This window comes from Zalophus californianus, chromosome 8 (assembly GCF_009762305.2).
Source record: "Zalophus californianus isolate mZalCal1 chromosome 8, mZalCal1.pri.v2, whole genome shotgun sequence".
Lineage (NCBI taxonomy): Eukaryota > Metazoa > Chordata > Mammalia > Carnivora > Otariidae > Zalophus > Zalophus californianus.
In genome coordinates, this window is record NC_045602.1 from 91,428,939 (window position 1) to 91,441,269 (window position 12,331).

General features: G+C 48.9%; 1 protein-coding gene across 4 annotated transcripts; it reads right to left on the minus strand.

Moving 5' to 3' along the window:
- Positions 1–1,545: 1,545 nt before the first annotated feature.
- GZF1 (GDNF inducible zinc finger protein 1) lies at positions 1,546–12,055 on the minus strand. Of its 4 annotated transcripts, none has more exons than XM_027623706.2 (6): positions 11,989–12,055; positions 7,947–9,348; positions 6,553–6,647; positions 4,795–4,962; positions 4,083–4,240; positions 1,546–3,712 (listed from the first exon to the last, which is right to left on the minus strand). In XM_027623706.2, exons 2-6 carry the CDS (start codon positions 9,323–9,325, stop codon positions 3,362–3,364), a joined length of 2,151 nt encoding a protein of 716 aa, XP_027479507.1. In that variant the 5' UTR covers positions 9,326–9,348; positions 11,989–12,055; the 3' UTR covers positions 1,546–3,361. The 4 variants fall into 4 exon arrangements, with proteins under 4 accessions (XP_027479507.1, XP_027479509.1, XP_027479506.1 ...); XM_027623708.2 differs by lacking the exon at positions 11,989–12,055 and adding an exon at positions 11,766–11,977 and having other exon boundaries at positions 1,546–3,666; XM_027623705.2 differs by lacking the exon at positions 11,989–12,055 and adding an exon at positions 11,766–11,977.
- Positions 12,056–12,331: the final 276 nt, after the last annotated feature.

The following is a 12,331-nucleotide window of genomic DNA, read 5'->3' on the forward strand; positions in this document are numbered from 1 at the left end:
TTCTAGAAGACTGTTAGGTCGGGGGGGAGGGGTGAGGAACCTTGAAGCCCCTCAAGTCTGTTCACAGTGCGGGTGTTCGTGTAACTCTGCAGGATGTCTGTATGGGGCGACACATGCCCCTGGGGCAGGTCGAGCCACAGGCCATTTGGGCCTCAAGTTCTGGGGAGGAGGAGGATGTGGTTGGGGGCAGGAGCTCTCACGGGGCCGGCTCCTCCCCTCAGAGAACAGTGGTCAGGTCCATCAATATATTCACAACAACTTAAAAGATAATTCAAAGCAAGTTTTAAAAAATGAATGGTAGAACAGGCTGTTCCAGTCTAGGCGTTCTGAGAAGTTGATCATTCTCATTTAGTTCTCATTCAGATTCTCTTCTCAGAATCCTTTCCTAATGGAAGCCACCATGGTGGTTTAAAAACCTGGCTTTACCAGCCGTGGTAAAGGGTCCCTGTACAGATTGGTAGAAGTGAGTAGATGATTTCTGGGGCCCAACTAGGATGATATGCCAGATGGCCCTCTGAGCCACGTTTGTAGCCTGCTTGGTTATTGCGGCCTGCTGGGTACAAGTGAACAAATGACCCTTTTTTGCATGAGTGCCCCAGGCCTCATACTCCCCACTGAAACAATATCGTTACTTCAAGTAACATGAACACCATCAAGTTTAGTTAAAGAGACAAGCTATACATTTGGTCTCAAAATATGTCCCTGGTGTGGCAAGGTGTAAAACTGAACAGGTTAGAATTAAAACTTAAATTTGTTGGTTTGGATTATCACCTACAGCAAAACCACATTTCTATTAAAGTCAATTAGTATAAAGGTCTTCCCCAGCGACCCCCACCACAACATGGCTTTTTTCTTCAAATTCTGTACAACAAATTTTGGTAAAATCCAAGGTGGCAGAATGCTTTGGACTTTGTGCTGAGAGCATTTCCCATAAAATGTTTGGAGGGCACTAAATCACCCCCGCAGTCGCCTTTCATGATGCTCTGGGAGGAGCAGCACCCACACCCTGGGCACTTTCTGATCATGCTTTTGGGACCCACATACTCAGAGGCCAGCCTTGCTTTCTCTCAGCAGGACTGTACTTGGATTAGGAGGAATCACGACACCCACAAATCCCTCTGTGCTGGGTCTTCTACAGGGTTTTTGCATTTCTCTGCTCTCAGACGCAGCCTTACCCTCCTGGGAAGGACAGAGAAATGGGTCTAGCTGGAGACGTGCCCTAAGGACAGAGAAATGGGTCTAGCTGGAGACGTACCCATGACGGAGACTGTCACATCACTGAAGAGGCCTTTCGGCAGCCGCCCCAGCACCAACTACACGGCATACTACCCCTGCAGGCAGAGGCCAGCGTCCCTCACCACCAGGCTTTCATGTGTGTAGTCATTATGCAGTCCAGACAGTTAGTCCTAGGACTATAGATCCTGATTTGACATTTCACTACTCATGAAATGGAAGAGAATTACACTTGTTCCAATTAAGAATCTTATTTCTACAAAGCCTAGATTCTAACAGTGGAAATAAACTCTAGACCTGCCGAACTTTTTAGAAAGCAAACATTTATTAACACATTAAACGATTTTTTGTAGAATTTCTAAAGAAACAAATTCAAGACAAAAATTCTTCCAGTAGGTAACAAAATAATCTATTATTTAAACTCCTTCTCATTAAGATGACTTTATTCCATGAAACAGTACATCAGCTGAGCAGGCTCATTCTCTTAGCAAAAGTAAAATGGTTGTGTGACAGTTTTGTTGTTGTTGTTCTGTAGACACAACCAGGATATGCTGTCATCATTGAAAATTCAGTACTGCCATCTTCAAGAGCAAGTGTGAAACATGTTATCAGCACCTCTAAAACATCTTAGAGTGGCTTTAGTATTTACTTAACATGTTACAAGTTAGAACAAAATAAGCATTTAGGGAGTCTTCCCACATTAGTTTCTGGCATAGTGCAGCTGTGTCTTCATCCTGGAACTTAGGATAAAGTACCTTTCTCTCAGAAAGTGAACGTTTTCACAGCAAGTTTAATAAATTAAAACGTAAGAAAAAGAGCAACTAGTGAACAAAAGAATTCTTCGGGGTTCTCTCTTTAAATTATTATGTTTAGGGTTACATGTGAGTCAAAGCACTTAGCATGCGGCAACACACCCAAGCCACTGGAACCAAGAATTGGGCTTAGCAAATACAGCAGAATTAACTTCACTGCAAATTCATTTTAAGCAGAAGGCCAGCAGAGCCAGCCACAGGAGCACTGAAAACAAAGTTCCTGGTTCTTCACAACCCACTCTTAAGGCATAATCAAAGACACTCCAAGGCTTTTGGTCCCTTCTGCTTATACGCTCACATGTTCCCAAGGAAACAAATGCGTGGGAATTACTTGGCTGTTTCAAGCTGCTGATACGTAAATGAGAAATTCTAGGTTTCTGAAAATCACAGAGTAAGTCGGGAAAACCTAGCCAAAAATACTAACACTCTGTGTTCTAAGATTTGCCAGATCACCTCATTGCTACTTGTGAATAAAAGGACTCCACAGTGTTTCAAGTGTTCTAAAGCCTCTTCACTTTCACACCTCTGCAAAACCTACTACACCATTTGCTGCTAGAATCTTTGGTAGGACAGCTTTTATCTAATCAGACTTTAGGAATGAAACCCAACAACCACACTTCATTTCAGCAGTTATCCTATGGCCAACTTCCTAGCTGCGAATGTGCTGTGAATACAGATTATACGAAGCCATTTTTCAAGTGTTCAATTTGTCATTCCTTTTTTAGTGCCTACAGACAGGAGGTGGAGGGGAATGAATGCAACCATCCATTTCTTCAGTCCAACTCAAGGGTCCCCAGAGCAAAACGGACTTGCTTCCATTCAACAAGAAAGAGCTGAAAATACATGGTCCCAGTTTTATTTTAGCTTGGTAGAAAAATAGCTTAAAATTATCAGAGAACTAAACCCACACAGAAGGGTAAGGCAGGCTGAGAGACCAGGGAGATCACTAACAGTAACTTCATGAGCTGGGCCAGGGCTCTGTATTCTACAGTTACGTAGTTGTCCAAACTTCCTACACATCAGGACAAGTGTTACGCACACAACCTGCACCAGGATCCAGTGAGGTCATGTTAACTGCCTTGTTTGTCGATCAAGCGTGGCTGAGATCATGCAGACTGGGATTTTTAAGGGTAAGCTCTAAAAATGCTTTGATAAACACGTGCAAGTTAGCAGAGATTCAGGAAAATGTGCAGAAGGTATTCTTGCCCACTCTGCCCATAGACAGTTCTTCGTCTTAGCCCCTGACATTAACCTGCATACAGCAATCACACACGTGGAGAAGCAGTATAGGATCTGCTTGGCAGCTAACTAAGCTCTCATTCCATGTTGGTCAGCGAGTGAAGCTGTGCGGGCATCGGGTCTGTCTGCGGAGTCAGCTCACTAAGCTCACTGATGGTGGTGGCCAGCAGCGTGTCCTGAGACACCACGCAATCATCCGACTTGCAGGCCGTGTCTGCAGAACTGTTCTCATGCACCATGGGTACACTGCCTTGGACTGTGGCGAGGTTGTGAAAATGGCCATTTTCTGCAAAAGACAGCAATTTATCTGAAAGTTTGGATGGCGTATATTCTTCATCTGGCTGCTCAGTCTTGTGCGCATCATCATTCTTGGGTGAGCCATCTACAATAACAAGGAAAGACTTCCATGGAGTATTCTTATCATGTATCTACAAATCAAACACAAAACAGAAGTCACAACATGTCTCTGAACAAATGCATCTTTCAAAACAATGGTCTCTTTTCAACTTAAATTTAGTTTCCACCGTAGCAAAATACCCTTTCACTAATGGCCAAATCTCTCTCTCCCACCACTGTCACAGTGAAGAAGCACTTATCACAGATTGTGCCTTTGGGGCCCTGAGACTAGGTTCTCCGTTCACACTGTGAATGTACTCCCTGCAGGGAAGACCTGAAAAGGAAAGGCCCGCTATCTTCTATGACCACCGTATGGAATGATGGCTGGCATTTCTGACTGCCTAGAGTTACGTGTACCTGGGGACCAGCGACGGGCCCTGCAGAAGCCACGCCACTGCTTACCGAGGTATGCCGCCGGAGAGTGGACTTGTCGGTGAATGTCCGCCCGCACGCGTTACACATGAATGGCTTCTCCCCCGTGTGGATGCGATGGTGACGCTGGAGAGCGTTGAGCTGGGTGAACTGCTTCCCGCACTGGTCACAGCAATAAGGACGTTCCCCTGAGATGGGAAGGGAAGAAAGCCACTGGTTGGTCTCCCCAGCCTACTGTGCTGAGTTCTGAAACGCTCTGCAGTCATGCTGCTGGGAGCCCACTGGCAAGCAGCTGCAGGAAGGCTACGCTGGGAACGACTCGAGAGTCGACTGACAGGTATAAATCTATCCCTCTAGTACCAGGATTTATGGTCTACACCCAAAAAGGGCCAAAGCCAAAAGCTGGTACTACGTCTACAGAAGTTCACCTTTTTCCGCAGTAATAGAATATAAAATTCCAAGTCCCATTATAACTGAATTTATGTGTGTGTACACGAATATGTATAGACCATTACCCTGACTCCTAATCTGAAAATGTTAAAAATGTCTGCATATCCACATCCAAACACTCATACCTTTCCAGTTTGTCAGGGCCAGAAACTAGAAACTCAGAAATTTAAAAATGCTATTATGACACACAGAACAATGCTAAATTCCAAATAGTTTTCTAGTAAATCAAAAACTTTTGGGACATTATCCTTGCCATACTGGACTCCCTTCCCTGACGACATGCCAGCCATACCTGTATGGACTTTAATGTGCTGGTAGAGTGAATTCCGCTGGGCAAAAGTCCTGAAACAAACTTCACATTTAAAGGGTTTGGATCCAGTATGGATTCTATTGTGATGTTTTAAATACTCCTTAGAAGCAAAACTCTTGCCACATGTTTCACACATAAAAGGTCTTTCACCTACATGAAAAGATGAGACGGAAAGTTAGAAATGATACAGGCACCAGAACACTTGACAAGCTGGCCCACACTCTAGAACACATATGAACTCAGAAGCACCGTGCTGGGCAGCACATTACATCTTCTAGTTAAAACTGTCCTAGAACACCTATTTGTGTAAGATGCCTGCTACTTCCTGGAAGTTCAGGTAAAATAGCCTTGGGAATCCCAAAAAGGGTTCCACCAGCCTAGAATTAGATCATTCAGGCAGCCCACATTTTGGAAACTTAGTCATTCCAAACAAGAAATTAACCTTACAACCTGTTTGGGGAAATTGTTGGATTTTTCAAAGCAGCACTCACGTGGCACTTTATCAGGGCAAAAGCCCCTTGAGAGGAGAGGAAGTTTTTACTTGGACACGTATAAATGGCTGCTCTGGGGCAGCAACTCCAATTAACCTGGGCTGGGTTACAGAACAGGAGAAAAATGTTCCCACTTCATGTTGTATAGTTTGAGTCTTTTAATCCCACAAATCAGACTCATCCAATTATTAGGTGTACCCCTGACTTTACAAACATCAAAATAAAAATACTGGCGTTAACAGAACCTGAGTACATTAATATTTTCATCACATGACTGGTTCTCGCGTAATGCTTCAGTGAGACCTGACCTCACCTCCACCCTCAATCTTCCATTAGGCACCAATTCTCATTTTAGAGTCTCAGTAATTCCCATCGTTAAATGCCTCAGCTCTGCCTCGCCTGCGTTTGAACTTGAGGCTCATATGCCGGTGTTTAGAGATAAAAAATTTTAAGTGCAAGCAAGAAAGAACTGGGTTAGTATGATAACAGCAGTATACAACAGTTAGATTCTGTATCCTATACAAGGTTCTGAACCTCAGCATTGCTGTGCTGAATTTGAATAAAGTCAACTTAAATTTTCTCCCTCATGTAATAAAATCATATCACAAAATTTTGAAAAATAGAAATGAGATAATCCCACCACCTCAAACATTATATAGCAATTTATTTTCATCCAGTCTTTTAAGTGCAGGTTTTCAATGTAGCTGGGACTAGCTGTCTGCATAATTGTGCATTTTCCAGTCCACATCCAAGCACAGGTGTTTTTCCTAATGTTCAGAGCCCTGGGAGTGGCCCCATCAGGCACCGGGAAGGGATGGATTTACCAGTTTATTGAACCACACTTCCTTGTGGTTGGACAATCAGGCTGTTTCCAATGCTCTGTTATTAGGGAGAGCAAGAAGGGGAATGACAGCATATAGCTTTTCCCATATTTTGAACAATTTCTTTAAGACAGATTCCTGGAAATGGAATTTGGGGCTAGAACAGCAGGAGCTGTTTCACACCTCTTGATATGTCAGACTCGCATGCCGGCTCCCACCGCCCAGTGTGCACAGGCTGCCGCCACGAGCATGCCAGCACCAGAGCCCCGGGCATGTGTGAGCTGTTCGTTTTTGCTCACTTATGAGATGGAAAAGCTATTATCATGGCCTTAGCCTGCACCACTTTGGTAGATGCCAACTTCTAAATTAAATGGCAGTTTCTTCTACAGCTAGAAAGACATTCAATCACAACAGCATTGAGTATTTACCTGTGTGACACCTTTTATGATAAATCAGCATGTGGTTCTGAGTGAATCTTGCACCACATTCATCACAGACAAAAGGTTTTTCCCCTGTATGAATTCTGAAAGTACAACATTCAGATGATAACTTAGGATGTATCTCAAAGCTCACTTTGCAATACAATTTCCACGCTAGCCTGCAAAGATGGTTATTCCAAGAGACCGAATGGGAATGGCTGAAGTGGAAATACACAGGCCCACGACCTCCATCCCCAAGTCCATTTCCGTGGGAGGCCAGCCGGGCGGGGGGTGCTGCACGGCCCTGGCCAGCAGACACTCGCCTTTGCTCGCTCTCTTCACCACTGAATAGTACCGTGCAGTATTTGCAAAGCTTCCTCATCAGAGTAATCGACCACAGACACCCTGGGGACTACGGCTGACCAAGCACCATGCGATCAAAAACATTACCGTCGATTCCTAAGACGACGTGACCAGTCCAGAAAGAACGGTTCTCAAAATGCTAAGGAAAGCTGGTTTCTGAGGAGCGTGCACCAGCATTTGAGTTTCACAACCAGTATGAAGCAGCCATCAACCACGACTCACTGCGCACTTCCTACACCAAGGTTTTAACTGATCACAGAGTAAAAAGACAATGAACACCATGCTACCACCCCAAAGACGCCCCAGCCTGACAGCAGGTCTACAATAGAGGAGAAACTGCTTGTCTGGATTTCAAGCGCAAACAGTCAGCACTGGAAGTAAACCTATTTAAAAACTGGTGTACTCCACCTATAGTTCAAAAATTATGAACAGAAAACACTGTCCTGATGCTGGAGGTTAGACTAACCAGTGGCACTTTCCAAGCCCCGAGAACGAACACCTACGACCAGAGTGTCCTAAAGCCCTAAACGTCCTCACATGGAGGTCTTTAATGGGACCGTGGGACCCAGCTGGTCACAGGCCCAAGTTCTAAATGAAGAGTCAGAAAAACAGCAATGATGGTCATTAGCCCGAATGGCCCTCAAGCATAAGCATGGCGGGCACTGTAAGCTCCAGAGGCTACTCTGGGATCAGGAAAGCCTGGCCTGCAGTGGCCGTGCAACAAGACAGGCGGGGCCTGGGTTCCGTGTCCAGGCTTCTGTGCTGGCACTGGGCACAGGGTGAGGGGGACAGCCATCAGCCTGGGGCCTGTAGGAAGGCTGAGTGGAGAAGAGAATTCACAGACGTCCCAAAGCAGCCCCACCGCGCCAATTTCTAGAGGGCACAAATTAAGAAGTGGAACGTCTGCAGACACAGCCACGCCGGTCAAACCCTAGCACGACCTCCATCTCTCCACACCCCCAGCCCCAGCACACAAACAGGCCGCATTGTGGGCAAAGAGCACCCTCGCAGCGGCCCTGGCCCGGCGGCCGCGACCCTACCTCATGTGGGTCTTCAGCGCCGAGGGCTGCGAAAACTTGGCCTCGCACTCGGTGCAGCCGTATGGCTTGTGGCCTGTGTGCGTCCGCTCGTGCAGCCGCAGCGCCGTCTTGGAGCTCAGGCCCTTGCCACACTGCTGGCACTGGTGCCGCTCGCCGCCGCCCTCGTGCACCTGCACCACGTGCCGCTTGACGTCCTTCTTCCTCTTGAACTTCTTGCCGCACAGCTCGCACGGGAAGTGGCGCTCGCTGCTGTGCACGTGGCGCTGGTGGCTCTTGAGGTTGCAGCGGTTGGCAAAGGTCTGGCCGCACGTGTCGCAGCGATGAACCACCTCGGTGGCCACCCCATGGTGGTGCCGGATGTGCTTCAGGAAGCTCTTCTCATACAGAAAGGCTTTTTCACAGATAGTGCACTTGAAGTTGCTCTTCCTCTTCTCGCCCTCCTCGTCCTCGTCGTCGTCCTCCCCCTCCCCGCGGCCTGCGTCCTCCCTGCTGCCTGCTTTCGGCAGCACCTGTGCCGCCTCCACCCCCACACCACACTCCTCACGCTTTGGGACGGGCTCCATCTCTGCTCCCATGGCCTCCGGGTCAGGGTCCTGGGGGCCACGGGCGTCCCCCATGTCGTCCTCGGCGCTTTTCTGCTGCTCCCGCAGTCTTCTCGTGTATTTCTTTTTAGGGATTTCCACAAACACCTTTCTTCCAGCCAGCCTTCCGCTGGCCCTTCTGATTTTCGGGTAGGGAGGCTTGACTGCATCTTTTTTCTTGTCTGGCTTCTCCTTGGACTTCCTCGGGGGCACATCTGGCAACACACCATTGCTGATTGTCTCCACTAGGGGATCGGAGGAATCCCCGAGGCCGTTAGGGAGAGGACTGTCCCCAGGGGGACTTGCCCTGGGGTCAGGAGCAACAGCAGCTTGGGAGCCACTGCTCCCTTCTGCCTCCTGAGACTCAGAGAAGTTCTGCAACTCCAGAAGTACAGACTCTAACATCTGTTTCTTCAACTGAAAACAAGTTTCTGATAAGTCCAGACATTTTAGTTTCTCAGCCATTTCTAGCATTCGCTGCACCCGATCTTCTTCTACCTGTACCTTTGCAGTGTACACAAACTCAAGAAACGAGGCAAAGTCAACAACTTGCACTTCATTTAGGTAGACGTTAGTCCTCGTACCATCCACAGTCTTCTCATTAAGGAACATCTCCTTAAAGAACTTGCTGGTGGCTGCCAGCACCGCCTTATGAGCCATGAACTCTTTGCGGACGCCCTGGTACTCCACACTGACAGTCACGTCACACAGGTGACCGAGAAGGCGTAGTTGATGCATTTCATGCAGAAGGTTGAACGGTGAGGATTTGGATTCCAGCAGAACTGCGCCACTTTCCATGTTTCTTCTTTCTAATAACAGCTCTGAAAACAGAACAAGAATTATTCAAGCCTGAGCAAACACTGAAGTGAAAGGATTAAAAATTAGGATTATTTCAATTCTCTAGAGGATATAAACTGATTAACAGCCAAAACGTAGCTTTCCTCAGCTAAAGATACAAATCACACCACTTCTTAGCGGGTTCTAAAGCGAAGTCCTAATGCACCCTCATAAGATAATGTTTGCACACACACAAAAAATATTACTAGGGTTTCTCCCAATGATAAACATAACTGACCAAAGTGATGCTTAATGAAATATAGTACAGCAGTAATTGCTTATCTAGGTCATTTTCTAACTTGTTTATGGACACAGACCTCAAAACCATAACAGAATTTATAACAACAATGTCTAGCTCTTTGACCAGGAAACCAAATAATTAAAACAAAACACGTGGCCACCAAACCTTAGAGAATCACGTCTGCCTTTGAAAACAACCAACGTGGGGTGCCTGGGTGGCTCAGTAGGTTGACTGCCTTCAGCTCAGGTCATGATCCCAGGGTCCTGGAATTGAGTCCCGCTTCGGGCTCCCTGCTCAGCTGGGAGCCTGCTTCTCCCTCTCCCTCTGCCTCCTCCCCCCGCCATGCTCTCTCTCTCTCATAAAGAAATAAAATAAAATATGATAAAATAAAATAAGAAAGAAAGACAACAACTAACTTGGGACGCCTGGGTGGCTCAATCAGTTAGGTGTCTGCCTTCAGCTCAGGTCATGATCCCAGGGTCCTGGGATCGAGTCCCGCATCGGGCTCCTTGCTCAGCAGGGAGCCTGCTTCTCCCTCTGCCTGCCGCTCCCCTGCTTGTGTGCACGCACACGCTCTCTCTCTCTGACAATAAATAAATTTAAAAAAAAAGGAAAAAAGAAAACAACCAACTAAATAAATAACTACTTTCCATGAGGAAAACTTCATGAAAAAGTAGTCCACAATCCATGGCCATTTCCAGCACCCCTAAACATCTCATAAGTGAATTACCGCTACTCTACGAGAATAATTTCACGAGCTGTGCTACCTTGAGCAAGTAACTTAATTTCTCTGAACCTGAGTCTGCTCCTTTGTAGAAAACTGCCAGAGCCCATGAGGCTCCAGTGAGTACAAACATGCCAAGTGCTTATACAGCCTCACCTGAGGCTTGTAAGCTACTTGCTACTGGCTTCCCATACACCAGGCCTAGGTGCCACTGTCACTATTACCATTCCCACTTCACAGAAGAGTAACTAACAAGATAAGAGTAAGTGGTTGGGCTGCCACTTGAGCCTGGGCCTGGTGGGACTCTGGACTCACACTGAAACTGCTCAACATGCCCCTCACCTCAGCAGTGCCAAATGCAAAGAGCTGCTTTTCCTCCCTAGATCTTTCCACACCTGTGGACACTGCAGACTGCACTCCCCACTCCAAGGTCTCTTCCCCCTGGCTTCCGTGGCACCCCACACCAGCATGGGTCACTTCTGCTTTAATGGAGCTACTTTTTCCTCAGACTCCCTGACTAGGTGCTTTCTCAAGATGCACCCAACCTTATGCTCTAGAATCTACCTTCCTTCTCACAGTACGTTTTAGTTCCTAAATCTCCACCACCCGTCCAAAGTACCTGTCCTCCTAATAACCCCCTTCAGCCAGATCTTAGATGTTGCCTCAGATTCAACATGTCTAGGGCAGAACTTGTCTTCATCTTCCCTGGAAAACCAGCCTCACCTCTACCCAGTTCTCCAGTCCCACCAGTGATACTATTTCCAGTACCTGGGGCTACAGTTGGCTTCCTACAACCACCAGCCACCCCCAAACATGAAAAAAGACTGCCCTCTGAGAGTTCAACTGTAACAAGGATATCCAGGAGGCCTGAGCAGTCACCGGAAGAAGACTCCATAGTCAACTGAAAACACCCACCAAGCTTAGATGGGTGAGGCGGGGGAGGGGCGGTACACTATGCCAAGGACTGTCACTGATTCCAGCCCCAGCCTCGGAGAAATGGCTGCAGAGGGCTCGCTCAACCTGATGTCCATCCTCACCAGCAGCCCTCCACTTCCCCAAACCTCGGCCAACCGGGCCCTTAAGCAGACGTGCGAACCTACAGGCGGCCTGACAGCGATTTTTGAGTCAATCAATAAAGTGGTTTCTGAGCATGATTTCCCATCCTGTCTCAGCACAGGAAGGGAAGGCAGCGATCATGGCGACAAGAATCCTCTGGCCTGGGTGACAGCTGCATCTCCCACTGTAATTGGCTGGCGCCCGGCCGCACCTCCGTCCCCGAGCATCTCCCTCCCGCCGGCCGTTCTCCGCCGCTCCTCCGCACTAAGGAGGGTGCGGCGCTCCCGCCGCCCGCGTCCGGGTCCGCATCGCGCTCCGACGGCGCACGCCCCCGCCCCCTCCGCCCCTCTGACCCGCACACTTCAGAGGGACACACGCACCCTCTGCAAACGGATCCGGTGCCTGCTGGGCCGCAGGCATTCACGGCGCCCGCGTGATTGGGCCTGGACCTCCGACCCCGGGGCCGCCCCCGACTCCTGCGCCCCCAAGGCCCGCCGCTTCTCCTCAAGGGCACGCGCGGCCGGCCAGCTCGCCACGCCCGGACAAGTCGGGAGGCAGCGGCTGGCGCGAGAAGCCTGAACGGCCCGCGGGCCGCACACTCACCTCCCAGCCGGCGTCGCCGCCGCCGCTACAGCGCGTCCACCGGACCAGGCCCCCGGGGACCGACGGCCGGCTGGGCGGGGCGGGACAACAGCACGGGCGCCGCCGATTGGTCGCCGCGGGGCCCGCCCCGCCCCCAGACGGCCCCGCCCCCTCCCGTGGCTGGGGGTGGGGGCTGCGTGCGCACGTCCGACTGCGGCGGCCGTTCGGGCTGAGTTACGTGATTCGACGTTCGCTCGGGGCCCGAGTCCGCGCAGGAATGCGTCACCAGCTGCGAGTCAAGGTCTGCGCCTGCGCAGAAGACCAAGAAGGCGGCTCCGCGTCTGTTCTTGGTGCGGCGGGGGGC

Coding starts and splice junctions, on each gene's coding strand:
- GZF1 (XM_027623705.2), bottom strand. CDS start 11,805: ATGCCTGCGGCCCAGCAGGCACCGGATCCGTTTGCAGAGG. Junction 9,349..11,765: donor ACCGGATCCGTTTGCAGAGG/GTGCGTGTGTCC, acceptor TTCTGTTTTCAG/AGCTGTTATTAGAAAGAAGA. Junction 6,648..7,946: donor GCGCTGAAGACCCACATGAG/GTAGGGTCGCGG, acceptor TTGTACTTTCAG/AATTCATACAGGGGAAAAAC.